The sequence below is a fragment of the Triturus cristatus genome, chromosome 2_1, assembly GCF_964204655.1.
Source record: "Triturus cristatus chromosome 2_1, aTriCri1.1, whole genome shotgun sequence".
NCBI classification, from domain to species: Eukaryota; Metazoa; Chordata; class Amphibia; order Caudata; family Salamandridae; genus Triturus; species Triturus cristatus.
The window spans coordinates 1,129,463,263-1,129,481,195 of NC_140581.1; the positions used below are offsets into that span (position 1 = coordinate 1,129,463,263).

A 17,933-nucleotide genomic window follows, 5' to 3' on the forward strand; every position below is an offset into this window, starting at 1 on the left:
TAAATTCGGGAGGCGTGGATTAATGGCAGGCCTTTAGGATATACACAAAAGATACATTTGTAAACAATAAACCTAAATCAAATTCATTTTCATAGTCTATTGTGGAAGTATAGCCTTGATCGGATCCTCCTGGCCCTCACTACATATCCTTATAGGAACTGTGAAAGTACGTGCAACAATACTGACATAATGCCATTTTTCTGCTAGAGCGCTCCCTGTCCGCTAACCAGCGAGGCCATTATAGATTTGTATTTATTGTCATATGGCACCACTGCTTGGTGGCACCTTAAGGCTCACCTTCTACTCCGCCTTTGGGACTGTCTGCCCGTTACCCCTGCTCTGCGGAGTGGTACTCCAGCTTGCGTGATGGCAGACGAGAGAGGCCATGCCACGATCTATTCCACATACGTGAGGCTGCACTCCCCTCAGGCGTAGTCTTTGTGATTCTGTCACTGAAAGTAGGCTAAATACATTTACTGTGTTGGCTAGACTGACTTCAGTGAAATATGATCTGCCTAAGAAGGCACAGTGTACATTTATTTTGTATGCCTCAAGGCCCACCCTGGTCTGGAGGTTTCATGAATACAGAAAATGGACCCTCCATGATATATCATTTACATTTATTTGGAGTGTTAAGAGAGCTCATGCTTTGATTCGACACATACTGCAGTATATTCCAGAGCTAGAAGGCAGAACTCTATGCCAATACATTAATGTGGGCCTGTGAACATAAGAGAAATGTGGCTAGACAACTGTTGGTAAGTACAACTACACCTATGAGTTGGTACTTTAAACATGTACATATGAGAGTTTGCAATTTTCCACTGTTCTTTCAAAATGTAGTAGTTTCCTAAACCAGCAAAGTTATGTTGTATATCTATGGAATTTCAGAGCAAGTGGGAAGCATGGAGCTCTGAATTTTAATAATTCCCTAAAGGGAGGACCCTTCATACTATGTCAAAAATGTGCGGTTGATTAATCGTTCTGGGAAATCCAGCTCTGCTGTGAGCCTTAAACTTTGACATAAATTGATCATTACTACTTTCCTCACATTAGTGTTACTGTGACTAAGATGGCTGCAGGACTACTCCGAGTTAAAAAACAAGGCCAGGGTCATTGCCTAACTTCTACCCAGGGCCAAGAGACAGGCAGTGCGTATCTGATAGTATCCTGAACAGACAAAGGGACAGGTCCAGCACCAATGACACCAATAACCAGTGGGATCTCCAGTCCCTTAGCTGTACCGTGCACAGCGCCACGTCATACATCCAATCCGAGCTCGGTTCTTGTTGTTGACGTCAAACTTAGATTTTGCGGCTTAGGCTGAAATAGCACCATAGACAATTCAATTATGTGCAAATTTATTTCTCATTTCTTGAGATGCTTAGGAAGATTTACAGTGCATCGGGGCATACATTTAGCTGGTGATATAATCACGCTTGTTTACACTAGCCATAGGAAAGGGGTGTGTTTATAGGATTTTCAGTGAAAGCCTTAACCTCACTATCAAACACTGACACAATCCTATCCTATCGATTAGGGCTGGGGGTTTGTTGTTTTCTCTGTGCAAGATGGAGATGTTGGGTGTGGACTGATAGAATTATCTCCGATGCACAGTTTGAGTTGCTTGGAAGAGGTGATTGATAGTAATTTGCAGGTAGTTAGATATCAGTTGGAGTGAGCGACGAGGAGCCTATTTCTCAAGGTGTCCTTCTGAGGAAAGCTGCCTGTTTCATTGAAATTAATCTCCCTCTCTCTTCTGGTGCATAATGGCAGGCACCGGTTGCCTACCCATGGGATTTTCATGTCTTATTTTCAATACTGCTGCATACTGCTTTTCATTTTTTCACCCGTGGTAGATTTTTTTGCTGCAGTCTAAACTGGCTATTCGTGTGATTATGCTGTTGATGGGCACAAATGCACAAACAGACCCTTAGAACGATCAATTGTGTTTGCCAAATCGTTTTTCACCCTCCTAGGTGGGTATTTCTCTGACCGTGCCTATGGTACTATCTGCATACTGCCACTGTTCTAAAGACATTCATGCCATAGTTGAGAATATAACTGAATTCTAATTTGCTACTAGTCATGTCAGTCATCTTGACTATTGCCTTGGTATGTGACATAAAACCACAAGGCAATAATAGCTTATCTTCCTCGAGGGTAAGCCCTAATGGTCCGTCCACTTTGGAAGAAAAGTCTTCAGGTACTGTGACACTTGCCTGTTTATCAAATAGCATTAAAAGTGATGCTGGCTGGTCAGCACCTGGCTACAGCTCTACATTAATTTCACATTATGCATAATCACGTCCTGCCCTTGCTCCTTTTCATTTGACAGATCCTGGAATTGACAAATTTATGCAGGCACTTTATAGCAGGAAGCAAGGCCTCATCTGTAATGTTAGATGGTTCGTTTTAGACCACATCTCAAGGTTAGTAAAAGGCCGCATTTCTGATGGAATCACATTTCTATTTCCACTAAATCTCAAACAGTCCCACCTTGTGTTATGTTACATTCAGAAATCTGCCTTTCCTGCGTGGTCACTCCGGATTTTTCACCTTATAGTTCGACTGTATATTTATTGCTGGCAATAGAACTGTGCATTTTACCACTGCTAACCACTAGTAAAGTGCCTCTGCTAACCATGGTTCCATTGTCTTATTCCTGATTGGCACATTTTACTTGCCTATAAGTCCCTAGTATATGGTGTTAAACGTGCATCCAGTGTTTGAAGTTAAATGCCATTTATGGACTGCTGCATCAACGGTGCCATCCACTATAGGGGCTGTGCAAACATGGCTTGAAGCCTACCATTGTAGCTTGGCTGTGGCAGTTTAAACACTTTGACCTGTCAAAATAAACCCTTTCGACAGGTCAAAGCATTTGTTTTAAATATTAAGAAGACACTCAAAAGTAGGCCTTCTTGTCCACAATACAGGGTGCATGACATTTAAAATTGGGACATGTATCAAAATAATTTTACCATGACCCTAAAGTTCCAAGGTCCAAACAGCTATTTCCAATGTGGCAGGCCTAGTTGTCCAATTTATAAAAGCAGATTACAGATTAAAATACTAATACTCAGGGCCACTGGAATTATTCGACAGGGGAGCACCAAATTATGCGGCAGGGTTGGCTAAATTATGCAACAAGAAAAGTCAAATTATGCGGCACAATACAGCACATTTTAATACTGTCTGGGCAAAGACTTCACCTCATTATTACCAGTTTACCAGCAACATACGTAAATAAGTAACTGAAAGATGACGAGTTAACCTTTGTGAGGGGCCTTCTACTACGTATAAAAACATATCCCATATTTTAGTAACTTATTATCCGTTTGAGCGACAACTTTGTTTTGCTAAAATCTGCAGATTATACAGCAGATGATGGATTACGTGGTTAATGTGGCAAATCCTTAATTATGTGAATAAAGCAGTGGGTGCAGAATCTCATAACTTCTGTGGCCCTGCTAATACTGTAGCTAGGGAATGGAACCAGCTAGAAAGATAATTAAACAACTATTTTTAATAGTTGTCAAAAATACAACTCAATGGTGAAGTCAGATTTTTTATATGTTTTAAGGAAATCTAACTTTTAGAAAGTTATCCTTTACCTGCCTGAACTGTCAGGCTAATCTGCATAAGCCTCTGCCAAATCTCAGTCTGTGCTCAGCCTTGAATAGGTGTAAAATAGGTGTGAGATACGCTTAGAAGCAAACAACAGGCTGACTGAAATTGGCAGAGATTACTCTTCTTAACATGACACAATTTTCACCACCTTGAAAATGCCCTTACATATGCCATTTTTGGTCTGTTTGCAATAAGGCAAACAGGGTCTACTGAAAAAGTGGGTAGGACTGGCCCAGGGTAGTTTTATAGCATTGTTTAAGGAGTGGCCAGGAGTCCCCTCCAGCCACTAGCTTGTGCCAGGCATAAATGTTGCATCAAGGGGACACTCTCCTCGGAACACTTTCTGGACTTGCATAAGATCAGAAGAGGACTGGACCTGCTGTCAGTGGCCTGGGAGGAGTCCAAATGACGGGACCTGCTCCATCGTGTACCTAGGACAAAGAAATGGACTCCAAGTGCATTTGGCTGACCTTCTGTGTGGCTACATGGAGACAACAATCTGCAATAGGTCTTTTCTTGGAAGAACCCAGCTGACCAGTAGCAATTGGACCTGGACGGAACCGTGCTGTTGGTCTATGCTTGATACTCTGTGAGTCTCTGAGTGCCTCTTCTGAGCCCCTTGGGCCCTTGGAAGTGTAATCTGTGGTTGGTTGGGATGTAAAAGACCAAGGGCCATATGTAGGTGAAACGTGTTTTGCGATTCTCTAATTGCAATTTTTAGGGAATCGCAATTAGAGAATTGCAAAACGGAATGTAGGTAGGATTAGCAAAATATTTCGCGATTCCCACCTATTCCTTATTTGCGAATCCCAAATTGAGATTCGCAAATAAGGAATACCTTGCCATTCATTCCTATGGGCTAGAAGGCCCATAGGAATGAATGGGAAGACATTCTCAATTTGCGATTCTCAATTAGAGAATCGCAAACTGAAAATGTAATTTCAAGGTTGCAAGGGTGTCAATAGGACACCCTTTTGCACCCCTGAAATAAACATGTGTGCACATGTGGCGCACATACATGCGCTAAGGGCATGTATGTGCGCCACATGGCACTTTGAAAAATGCAAAAAAGTGCATTTTTCAAAGAGATCGCAAATTACCACCAACCTGAGATTGGTGGTAATATGCGATTCCTTAAGCCAAAATTGCACAACTTGGGTGCTTCCTACATTGCATTTAAGGAATCGCAATTTGGGATTCCTTAAATGCATTAACAAAACAAGGATTCGCAAATCCTTATTTTGCGTGTGGGTTTTTGTGTGCTACATAGCACACTGCCCACATTGCGATCGCAAACGCCGAAATTCGGCGAATTTCAGCATTTGCGATCGCAATTTGGCTTCCTACATATGGCCCCAAGTCAGAAGGTAAAATCTTTGACTGGGACGAGCCTGGTTGGTGTATTCAAACTGCACTTCATTGCGCTTGGCCACAAATTAAGAACAGGTCGGGTCTACTGCAAAAGTTATCATTGGCGCTATGTGCTTCTAAGTGCTATTACTAAATAAAACTTTTTTAAAAAATCATATCTCCAGTTGCCTTTATTGGAGTTTTTTGTTATTTTGTTCATTACATTTTACGCTATATTTCTAGTTTGGTTTAGGATGTTTGACTTTTTGATTTCTTTACTGTTTTGGTACTGCATATATACTTTACATATTACCTTTAAGTGAAGCTAGCTGCTCTGTGCCATAGCTACCAGGGTGTGGGGCCCAGGTTAATTTAATAAATGGTTCACCATGATAAGGGTTGTAATTATGGACAGGTGCCCAATCCATATAACAATCCAATGTTTTACAGCTGTGTTTTATTATGTTATGTTGGGTTATGCTATTTTGAGTTATTTTATATTATTTTACACACATTTATATGTGAAGACTCAGCGCCAGCATACTATACTAGAAAAATACATCGAGCAGTTACGAGATTCGACCAAAATGGTTTTTCCTCTGAGCTTAATGATGATAAATATTTTTTTTACTGTCAAATGAATAGTGTAGCAGAGAAAGAAACCTATTTACCAGCAATGGAACCATCGTCTGCACAGTTAGTCACTGAGAACTTTTCTGGTAACCATAATTTTGTACTGAAAATGATGGTAAACCGAAGTCAAAAAACAATTTGTGAAGCTTCATCCATTTCTTTCCAGCACTGTTATGGTTCACTATGCTTTCTCTATCTCAGAAATATTTTCTGTACAAGGGGTGTAGCAAGGGTGGCATAAGGGGTACATAATGACAGTATGAAAAAGGGCCTGTCTTTGCAAACGTTGGCACTTTAACGCCATACCTATTTGATTTCCCAAAACGTTTTATTTTAAAGTTCGTAACGTACCAGGAAGCGACCTAAAGGCGCCATGTTGGAGCTTTACAAACATATTTATAACGTTTTGAAAATTACAATAAGAATGTCATTTTTTTCTTTAACTTCCTAAATTCAGCCCAATAAAAGATCACTTTTTATCTGGGGAAATGAGGTGCAACCTGAGCAGATGATGTCCAGACTTCTCTGAGTACGTTCTGGAGTCAAAGCAATTCTTTTTAGATTGTTTTTTAAGGAAATCTTAGAACAGAAATCTTTCTGAACTATTCCTGACCGAGCTGCGAGCAGCAGTGTGTTGTTTTTGTTTTGGTATCTCATCTCGCCCCGATGAGACGACCTGATCGAAAGTGCAGATGGCCCGTGCTCATCCTAACATGTCCGCCGCCGTTCTCCGTTGTCATGCGGTCAGTCGCCCTCTGATCACCCGGTCATGCATTGTAAGCAAAGCAATCCCCTCTGCCCTGCCAGAGGCTGTCAGGGTTCAACTCTGCCACTCACAGAGACGGCCTGGGGCTGCGCGCCCAAGATCAAACCAGGTGGAAAATGACAGAGCCGGGAGATCAGCAGCGAGAAGCAGAGAATCCTACACAAATTTAGCAGACTGCGCTACAGTAATAATGTATAGAACATATTTCGCTGTTTATAAGCACCGGAAATAGCAGATGTTACTAACTGATGCCACTCAACGTTCAAACTGTAGAAGGATGGAATCGAACTCATGACTCCAAGAACATCACATTGAAACAGCAACCCAACTTTGAATGTACCGAGCTGCCCCCCTGTTTTAAACAGCTTGCTTCTGTCCTTTTAAGTCACCCGGTAATAAAAAAACAAGCATTGGCATAGCCAATAGGTCTCGCTTTTGGGACCTTCTAAGTATTTAGTTATGCAGCACAATATGTTGCGTGGCTAAACACTTATAAGGTCCCAAAGGCGAGACCTATTGGCTATGCCAATGCTTGGTGTGGTTGTTTGTGTGGTTTTGTGTGTGTATGTGGTTGTGTGTGTGTGTGGGGTTGTGTGTGTGTGGTTGTGTGTGTGTTGTTGTGGGTGCGGTTGTGGGTGTGTGTGTGGATGTGTGGTTGGGTGTGGTTGTGTGTGTGGTTGTGTGTGTGTGTGGTTGTGTGTGTGGTTGTGTGTGGTTGTGTGTGGTTGTGTGTGTGTGGTTGTGTGTGTGTGTGGTTGTGTGTGTGGTTGTGTGTGTGTGGTTGTGTGTGTGTGGTTGTGGGTGTGGTTGGGTGTGGTTGTGGTTGTGTGTGTGTGTGGTTGTGGGTGTGGTTGTCTGTGTGTAGTTGTGGTTGTGTATGTGTGTGTGGTTGTGTGGTTGTATGGTTGTGTGTGTGGTTGTGTGTGTGTGTGTGGTTGTGTGGTTGTACGTGTGTGTATGGTTGTGTGTGTGGTTGTGTGTGGGGTTGTGTGTGGTGTGGGTGGTGGTGTGTGGTTGTGTGTGTGTGTGGTTGTGTGGTTGTGTGTATGTGTGTTGTTGTGGGTGTGGTGTGTGTGGTTGTGTGTATGTGTGTGGTTGTGTGTGTGTGGTTGTGTGTGTGGTTGTATGTGTGGTTGTGTGTGTGGTTGTGTGTGTGTGTGGTTGTGTGTGTGGTTGTGGTTGTGGTTGTGTGTGTGGTTGTGGTTGTGTGTGTGGTTGTGGTTGTGTGTGTGACAGTAATACTAAAAGCATCTCAAAATAAAGGAACACAAAAATCGAGTTTGTGGAAAGACAAAGCACGTTGTGAGTCAAACGGACGCAGCAAAGAATTAACACAACAACAAAACAAACAAGATCACTTAGCGAAGACTGAGTGCTGATAATGGATACACACAGCCCATCATCTTAAGAGTTCGATTGCAGCCAATGTGCATTCAAACCTGCCCCCTCCTTGTGAGTTACACCTCATATTTCATGAGTTGTAACTGCTGCACCCACCATAGCGCTTTGAGATCTAAAGCGCTACATAGGTCTAATTGATTAACCAGTCGCCAACATGCTGTGCTTTTAAAGAGAATGTGCCAAAAGTTTCCAGCTTCCTCATCATGTCCTCATGAAAGCGCCAACGAAAGGTCTCCCTGAATGGTGCAACGGACATGAAGCAGCCGCTGCGATCAGAAACAAACACTCTGAACGTTGTCCAGTTTCACAGTAACATTTCCTTAATGTTCTTTAAGTCACAAAACAGTAATACTAAAAGCATCTCAAAATAAAGGAACACAAACATCGAGTTTGTGGAAAGAGAAAGCACATTGTAAGTCAAACGGGCGCAGCAAAGCATTAACAAACACAACATGTTCTTTGATGTAACATCAAATGGGCACCGCGAAAGTGATCGCGGGCGAAAGTGAAAGTGATCGCGGGCGCTTAATGAGCATGACGAGGTTTGCCAGCCTCTGCTCCTAAGCGCGCGCCCGCGCACATGCACTGTAGCTCTAGGCTGGCCATGGTAGCATTTTTTGAGCCCTCACAAAAAGTCTCGCCAGACCAGCGCATGCGCTGGGTCAGGCGAGACCTAAACAATTTACTGAAATAAAAAGCACTCATCTCATCAACAGTTTCTATTTCACTCGTTCCTTCATAACCCAGTTGGTTATTTCAGTGTGTATGGGTGTGTACCTGCTTCAGAAATCTTTTAGCAACTGAAGATTAGATCCTGAACCCTGTCGGGTCCAATTCAGCCTCTCATCCTTCCTAGGTTAATACAAATGAGAGCTGCTTAGTTAAACAATAGAACTTACTGATATGTGCAGTGCTCCGAAACTGCCAGACATGCAAAATAAGTTATTATTTACTATACTTCTCAATACACAGGAACTGACATATTTCCCACTGCAACGCATCACTTACAGAGAATGAAAATCAGGAACCCGAAAAAATGACACAAAGTATTATTGTCTCAAGAATGGGCCAGTTGGTGTGGCAGTTACCTCAGATTAATTACGTCATAACAATGCTTACTTACATTCTAATGAGTTGTGTATCCATTACCCAAGTTTATTGAACGTCTGCTTTCATGGGTAAAATGCACTATTTACTAGGTTGGTTACAGAACTTTTTTTCCCAGTTTTATTTAACTTCACTAGGCACTACACTGTTCAGAAATTTTTATTAAAACTAATCAAGGTGATAAATCCCTTGTCTGGCTGTACATTGGCAAAGCCAATACTGTGAAGCATCGGCAAAAAGCATAAAAGGAAAAGCAAAAATAAAAATAAAAAAATACAGAAAAGAAATATACACAATGACACTCCACCCACATGAGCTAGGGGGACATCTGTGATGGCATATGCAGGTGTCACCATGCATGCACCATGCATGCACTGAATGACGCGGTCCCCATTATTAATTTTTTTTATTACCAAGATGGCAGACGTCATTCGGAACGGTAAATAAAAAAATTATTTTTACTTGTGCATAAGTGCATTTCTTAAAGTGGAGAATTTTAAGGAACACGGTGGGTGTGGAGAGCAACAAAGGAGTAAATGGAGGATCTAGTGGGGAACTCAATGTGTTGGGAGGGGGTGAGGTGGGCTTGATGAGCCTCAGCCAATCTTTAGGGCATGGGGTATTAACTAAAAGGAAAAAAAGAAAAGCTGGGATGCGATGGGATGGGGGAGAAGGGAGCAACACAAAGCGTGTGCAGTAGTGGACAGGCATCTAGCAGAAAAGCAACGCACATAGGAGAGAGGAAATCGAGAGGGGAGAACCAACATAGGAGTGCAAGGAGGCGTGTATTTGAAGGGTTGAAGCTACACCCTCAGGAGAGAGCCAGAAATCATGCACTCTCATGGTGTAATAAAAGACAAAGAAAAAAGTAGTTCCCCAAATGTGAGCAGTGGAGGGATACAAGTCAATCAATCAAAAGGATAGTAAACAGGAAAATGATCTAGAGGTGGGACAAATACAAAACAAGAAGAGGAAGGCAATTTATCGAATAAGAAGCAAGCAAATGAGAGTGACAATCAGGGCAATAAATGGTTAGCAATAGACAGGCTGCAGCCCATTGAAAAATGTTTGTATGGTCCACTAGAGGCTTTCTTCCAGGGCCGGACTGGCCGTAGCAGGCACCAGGCAATCCCCCGGTGCACCGCACGGGTGGGGGCTGGTTTTGGGCCCCTGGGGGCCGTTCTTGTTACAGGGCCATTTTTGCAGCATAGCAAAATCAGCCCTGTAACAAAATCGTCCGAAAACCGGCCCTGGCAAAGAGCTCGGCGGCACTTTGCCAGGGCGGGTTGTGGTTGCGAGTCCGGCCCTGCTTTCTTCTGCAGACATCTAACAGCAGTCTCGTAGGTGAGACCTAAAAACAGCAAATGATTAAAAAACAAATAGCAACAACATAAATAAACAATGAATATGACTGTCACACGTTAATAATACAATCCTGAAGAAGCAATACAGTACCTGAAACAGAAGTCACTCTATTTAAGTGACACAAAATGTCTTAGATTCTATTTTTAAGTCTTAATAAACAAGGAATCAGCGGGCAAAATGTCTGTATGACTTACACAGACGAGAAAACCAGATGACTGTTACACACAGAGTATTAGAGTCACAAATAAAGTAATACGCGTGAACATTTGGTCTCAGTGTTGCATCACTATCTATTAAAAACAAAATGGAACCCATAGAGATTGTTTTTAACCCTGCTCTTGACAGGGTTGATGCAGGGCCTGAATCTAACAGAGTGCTAGAAAGGAGCACTGGCTGCTTCTCTAGCAGTGCCAACTGCCCCTTGCAGTAGTGCATTCACGGCCAATCACTGCACGAATAGGGAAGAACAATATCACAACAAAAGCATTCAATAATAAACACCAACTAAAATATGTCCGTGGCTGAGACAGAATTTATGAAATTTATTCCGCAGAGGAAACATCTTATTGGTCCTAGTACATTGCTGGGTAGCAAGTGGCTACCCCACTTCAGAAATGCAAACTTAAGCAATCTACATGACCATACACACCCGACTGGGAGGTAAGTCTTGAAAGCGGTGCTCAGTCACATTTGAACAGATCCCCATGCTGTCGCTGACAGACGGAGTCTTGGCCCCAAAGATATCAACAACCTCCTCACTATCCCGCATTGTCTCTAAATGGGCAGGGACGTAGCTTGGTCAATAAGATTGGGGGGGCTTCAGATTTTCCAACGAACAGGCTGGCATATCATGTTTAAATACTTTATACGGTAAGCAGGGTGCAAGAGAGGGGGCCTAAGGGGCAGGGGAATGGAGAGGAAAGAGGACTTGTAGGAGTACTGCGAGAAAAAATTTCAATATTTTTCAAAATAACAAATATTTTTGAGGATTTTCAAAGCAGAGAGTGAGAGAGTGCATGTGCGTTTTTGTCTGCGTGTATATAGAAATTACTGCTGAAATCAACTGATATTCTCACCATACCCGACTGAAGCACCTTTAGTGAATTATTTATCTGAAAAACACATTTATTTGTGGGATGTAACACCCCAAATACTCCCATGAAGGTAAGCCTCTGTAAATGGGCCGCCCTTAATGTCTACAGAGGCCGGATTACGGCATGCACGCAGACTGTGAAACTTTTCATGAGTGGCCGGCCACCTCCCATCAGCATCTCCCCTGACCGGCCAGTTCAGAATCTAATTTTCAGTCAATACTTTGTCGTTCCCTCATGCAAAAATTCCCAGTCATCAGTGCAAATGTGCAGAATCGTTAGTGAAATACATCTAATCCTGCTCCAGATGTTCTTGAAAGCACTTCCTCGGTGGCCACAACTGCACCCACCATGACCCTACCGATGTAAACATAAACAGACAATGCAGGCCTGCAAGCATTCTAACTGAAACGCAGATGCAAGGCATAGCATACTAGGCGAAAAATACATTGGCGAAAATATTTTCAACAGAAATAATCGGGCAAAACTGAAGTCGACGATCAAGAGGCCGTTGTCACGAGTTCCTTATCCCTGTCGGCAGCTAAGGCCAAAACAACAGCACTTCCGAATCAAGCGACCGGGTCACAAAACGCACACCACTGCTCGACATGAGGCCGAGTCATAGAGCTCCCCAGCCCCCAACCGAGCATCATAGTATAGCAACCCTTCCATAAATAAGCACTGGACAAAGCAACTCCGCCTGCAGCCCACCCGTGTCCTCGCTCTTGCGACAGCCTCACCTTGCATTTTCGCCAAAGAGACGTTAATCACCTCGCAGCCTGACATGTCTATTTTGCGTCACGGGCTCCCTTCTCTGCTGCTCTCAACTCCACGCACCGACGTCCTCCCTCTGTAGTCAACGAGGGACGGAGGGCCGCGGCTGCTGCACACAATGGCCTGAAAGCCCCCCTTGAGTAAAGTTTACTCGGCCGGGGCTGACAGAAGCTGTTTGCAGGGCGAGGTCACGCCCACTGGTCCCTAACAATAACAAAGGCCCGACAAAGAGGCGATTACATAGTTTGGGAGCAGGGCTTTGAAATGCTGCGCTGATCCCCGCTGTCACTCCTGTCTTCGGATTCCAAAGCAGGCACAACGCCCATTTCCACTGCAGCGTTGCCAACTTCATTCACTTTTCCACACTCCATCAATGAATCATCCCCACTTAAAGCGCACAGATTTATCACCTTTCAAAGACTTCTACAAGATTTTTTATTTATATCTGCCCGATTAGTTTTTAAGTGTGTCCTCCCCCACCTCTCCAACATGAGTTTTCCTTTATTCCACAGACTCACTCTCCCATGTTCGTTTACACTACCTTATGTCAGTTAATGTTACCTTATGTTCAGTCATGTAATGATATACCACGCCATGCTCTGATACGTAGGCTAACTTACGCTATGTTATTCAAATTGATAGTAAATTATTGTTTGAGCATATTATGCAGTTTTATCAAAGCTTAGTATGATATGCTAAAACTCATGGTATTCCTGTGTTAGAATATGTAATCATAATGATATGTTACATTTGATTTAATCGTATATGGTACATTATATCACACAATGTCATACAATGCTGTACTTGCTTTCTGAAGGTTAGGTGAGTCTCATGTCAGTTTCAGTTTGAACACTTTATTCGGAGGAATTTTCATCCATAAAAGTAACATGCATATAACAAACATTTCATCCAGTTGAAAACATATTCATGAATATTAATAAAAGAGAGATTACAAAAAGCAGTAGTTTGTTAGAATGGTAAAGTGCCACGTGCCCTCACAGCATATTTTAGCAAGCATTTGCAATGCAATAGGTCTCGCCTTTGCAAGAGTTAGAGCTGTTGGCATTGTAAATGACAATGTCTTTTATCTGTGTGTTTTGCTTTGGAGTGGAGTAGATGTATGTGGTTTGAAGTGGAATTAGGTGGTTTAAATTGGAATTGTTAGTTGTGGAGTTGTATGGGGTGGAATTCAGGGGCGTAACACAGGCTCCCGTAGCCCCTGCGGTACAGGGGGGCCCCCTCAGCACAGTACTCGGTCTACAGAGCTCCTGATTGAGACCAGAGGGGGCCCTCCTTGTGCCTTGCAGGGAGGCCCCCTCGAATTTCGTTACGCCAGTGGTGGAATTGTGTGGTGCGTAGTGTATTTGTGTAATATAATTATGTGATATGGTGAATAGATAGGAGTGTGGAGCTACATAGAATAGATAGAAAGGAAGCTAGAGAGGGATAGAACAGGTAGCAACGGAGACACACTGAGAGTTATAGATTTGCAGCATGGCTGACAATTGCTCTCTCACCACAGGGTTGAGGGAGGCAAAATAATGAACCAATTGCATTAGAAAACTGCATTCTGCTATGTGCGGTACAGGGTGACCAGCATCCTGAAGCAGAAAATGTGACTCCCAAATATGGAAAACTGTTGACACTGGTCAAAGAGTTTTCACCTACTTGCATAGAGGAAAGTTGGATACAGTCACGGGGCTAACTGAGTAAAGCATCCCAGTCGCCTTCCACACTGTTAGCCATTAGCCTGTCATTAAATTAAAAAAGCAGCTAGGAGTTAACCTTTTGCCTTCAGAAGCAAAGCAGAGGTACTTGGATGTGAAGTCTGTACTCAGCCTGAGATACTTACTGAATTGATGTATAGAAATTGTCCCTCTCCTGAACAAATTCCCCAGAAATGAAATTTACCATTTCTTGTTAATAGAATTCGAAATTGCCCTAGACAAAAAAGAACCAGTTGTTTCAATTCTCCAAAGTTTGACTAACTTGGATTACGGGTATTTTACCCAACCTCAAATAGTACCCCTACCTTGAATTGCTTTGGTGACACTATACCCTAGTTGGGCGAGGTCCTGATGAAGGTGGTTCATGGTTGTGTTATTCCACCGAAACGCGCGTAGACCACGTGCGCCCAGACCTTTTTAGGTTGTTGTCATCTAAACCGAACATCGGAGATGTCTTTACATTTATATGCTCCTTGTACCCATTAAGTATATGTGTTTTGTGTGACTGAGAGTGAGTCAGAGCTATGAATGTGTTTGAGAATTGATTGTCTTCATGAGTAGGGTGTTGCTTCTTGTATATATTAGATATATTTGTTTACATTAATAACAAAAATTTGGTATAAAAAATTGTGTTTTTCTAGTGAATGTCAATTCTATATATAAAATGATTTGTACTGTTTTATAAAAAAAATTGAGACTGATTTATAACAGTTATAAAATAATAATAATCGTAAATAAATAAAAAAATATTTTATAAAAAAGGAAAAAGACCATGTATTCGTGCATTTGTATGTTTAAAATATGTATTGACTACATGTAGTTGTTAACCCATGCATAGATTCAATCCAAGGTAAAGTAATATAGGTCTAAGGGGAGTTGTTTCTTTATTTAGTTGTTCAGTTTTCCCCTCTTGCTTCCAGACTTTACATGCCTTTTAGAGGGGTCCCTTTATTTACAAGTACAGTATGGGCCTATGCCATAATATGCAACTTTCTGAAATGGTGCAAAGGTCTTGATTAGCCATCAAATCAGTGAATGCAAATACTAGGAGGAGCAGTGCTTTTGGTGTTAGAGTCATAAGCACAGCATCATCTGCATATAGAAGTATGGGCAAAAGACTCCCTTTGAAGGAAGACACATTGCTGGTTATCTTTGCTAGCGCCGGGTACCGATCGTTAATATATAAAATAGGCAAAAACAGAGCGAGCACACATTCTTGATGGATACCGCTGCCAATCTCAATATCCTTTGACACAATTCCATTGTCACTTATTCTAACCCTGGCTCTCGTGTCCCTATGCAAGTATGCGAGAAAATGAACAAGAGAGGCACCCAGGCCCGCAACAGCAGCATGTGCCATAGTTTGGATCGATTAACACAGTCAAAAGCGCCACTTAAATCCATAAGGGCACACACTTTGCAACAGTGTATTTACCTATTATCAGATTCAGATTAGCACATTGCTCAATTGTCCCAATCTTACTTCTGAATCCGTGCTGGGAGAGATGCAAAAAGGTTTCAGCTTGACCCCACTCCTGAATTCTGTTATAGATGACACGTGCCTACATTTTGACAGTAGTGTCAATCAGTGAGATTGGTCACAACTAGGGTCATCTCAGTTACCCTTCTTAAATATGGGGACAATGATGGGGTTGCGCCAGGAGGCCAGCACATCTGTGTGTGCCAGATTACTAAACACATTCGCTAAAATAGGAGACCAGAGCTTGATGTTAAATTTAAATAAATCAATCGGGACACCATTGGGCCCCGGGCTTTTCCGCCTAAACTTTGAGTGGGGACTCTTCCACCTCATCCACTATTACCTTAACCTCTGCTAGTTTCCCACTATCAATGATGAAGATGTCCTCTGTTGGTAGAGCAACATGAACTTTTCTAAAATGGTATTCACAGGAGTCACTCGTGATGTGACAAGAGACCAGGGAAACTGACAGATTTTTACGTCTCATATCCGAGACAGTAGTCCAAAAATGTCTAATATCTTTTGTGCTGGCTGCTTGTGCTAGGGTGTCCCACTGGTCTGTTTATTAGCTGCCATCGCTTGGCTGTGACAGCCTTGTATTGTTTTCTCAAAACAGCACCTTGTTCTTGATCTCTGTTTTTTTCCTAGTGCTATTCTTAATTCCCAGTTAGCCACCGTACAATCGTGGTCAAACCGGCCATGCAGCTTTTTAAGAGGGCGTCTCAGCTTGAGGAGGGCGTTTTTGACACTTAAACAGAGATCATTAAAAGCGCCCACAATACAGGGTGCACTATCCTTTACCAACAAAAAAACCTCAACTAGTCTTATGCTCTCCTTTAAAATTACTTCTTGAGTTCGAGTAGGGTCACGCGTTTTCCATAACAGTTTTAAATTATCCGTGAAGAGATGGAGATTTCTAGCTCCCTATCTCGCACTTATAGACTTTCCTCGTGGCAATTAGGAGAGCCACCTCAAGAGGATTGTGATTGCTAAAAGTAGAAAAAATAACAGATCCATGAATCAGGATCTCCTCTAAGCTCCTTGTGATAAATATACAATCGATCATAGAAGATGTCCCTCTGCCATTATATGTAGATGGGGCAATAATATCTTTCCCACACACATTTCCATTGTGGTTTAAGTAATGGGATGCTACTATCATCTCCAACTTCTGGCTTCTTAAGTCCGACCCACCCCCAGTAGGACCTAGAATATTTCTACGAATAGGAAGATGAACATTAAAATCAATGGCAAGGCACCAATACAATTCATGACCAAGAGTGTCATGTCATAAGTTATGTTAAGCACACAATATTGTTATATGTCGTTTTGTTGTGTCATGCTATTGAAGTTCATGCCTTTGTACTGTAGGTTTTTATTGTGGACGTTGACATCTGCACTTTATGTTATGATATATGCCGTGTCCAGTCATATTGTGGAGAAGTGTGGCTCAATGATTAGAGCGGCAGACCCTGATGCAGAGGTCTAGCCCGGGACCAGGGTTCAATTCCCCGCCTTGGTGGGTCTTGGGCTCAAAAATTCCACTGACATGATAATTCTCGCCTCGGTGCCTATTCCAATCATGTAGTCCCACTCTGCAACTCTGGGCAATAGCTTGCTTAATCTCCACAACGGCCCCCACAATGCCTGGCCTCCACCTTGGGGGTGCCCAGGAGTGGACGCCTCACAGGGAAAGCCAGGATGGGTTCCACAGTGGTATTCGTACAAGCGCCTTGAGACCCTTGCGGGTGAGTAGTGCGCTATACAAGTATCAATTTACAATTTACATATTGAGTTGTACTCAGGGCAGAACTGGCCGTAGCAAGCACCAGGTGTTTGCCTGGTAGGCTGGAGGGGTGAAGTCTGGTTTAGCGCCTTGTGGGGGCCGGTTTTGCAGCAGTGCTACAATATCTGCCACCTGTAACAAGAGCAGGAGCAGTGCTTCTCACTAGCACAACCCCCCCCACCCCACTCCCCCCAAAAGGGCCGGTCGTGCAGCAATCTGCCACGGCTGTTTGCTGTTGCCGGTCCAGCCATGGTTCTACTGTGATGTGGTATGCTGTGATTTGGTGTGGAAATCATGTTAATGATTGGTATGTTATGATGAGGTTGGACATGGTATGCCGTGTCATTTGGAATTAATTCAGGTTATATGCTATGTTGCAGTGCCAACACTAATTCACTGAAGCTTTTTTTAAGATCTCACCTGAGACAGCATGTGCAGTGTCACTTGCAAGACATTTTGTTTACTTACAGAGGGCTTAGAGCCCATCCATTGCTTCCCAGTGGTTGGCTGCATAATCATTCTCATTACCTTGCTTCTCTTTGGTTAGCACGTGATGGCTTCACTTCCTCTTTCTGTGTTTGTCCCTACCATGGCACATGACTGAAGTACTCCTTTCCTGCCAATGTTCTTCCACTGGTAGCGCTTTCTGAGGTACTTTTTACTTCTTCTTTCACCCACCCCCTCCCCCGTTGTTGCTTGGTAGCACTTATTTCCTAACTTTGAGCCACGGTGCTCAGCAGCTGTACTACTGTACAATGTGGCTAAAATACATTGACAAAGCTGATGGATCTTGCATAGGTGAGACCTACTGGCTTTGCCA

The 17,933-nt window shown here is 42.8% G+C and overlaps 1 protein-coding gene across 4 annotated transcripts in view; it reads right to left on the reverse strand.

The window, feature by feature from the left end:
* ARHGAP24 (Rho GTPase activating protein 24) overlaps nucleotides 1–17,933 on the reverse strand; it is a 1,422,561-nt gene that overhangs the window by 304,046 nt on the left and 1,100,582 nt on the right. The window contains exon 1 of one of the 4 annotated variants that reach the window (XM_085636557.1): nucleotides 12,087–12,233. The exons of the other annotated variants lie outside the window; for them this stretch is intronic. Within the exon in view, the coding sequence (XP_085492683.1) occupies nucleotides 12,087–12,132 (46 nt within the window). The 5' untranslated portion in view covers nucleotides 12,133–12,233. Of the gene's footprint in view, nucleotides 1–12,086; nucleotides 12,234–17,933 lie in introns of those variants that run through there. 4 annotated transcript variants of the gene reach the window in all.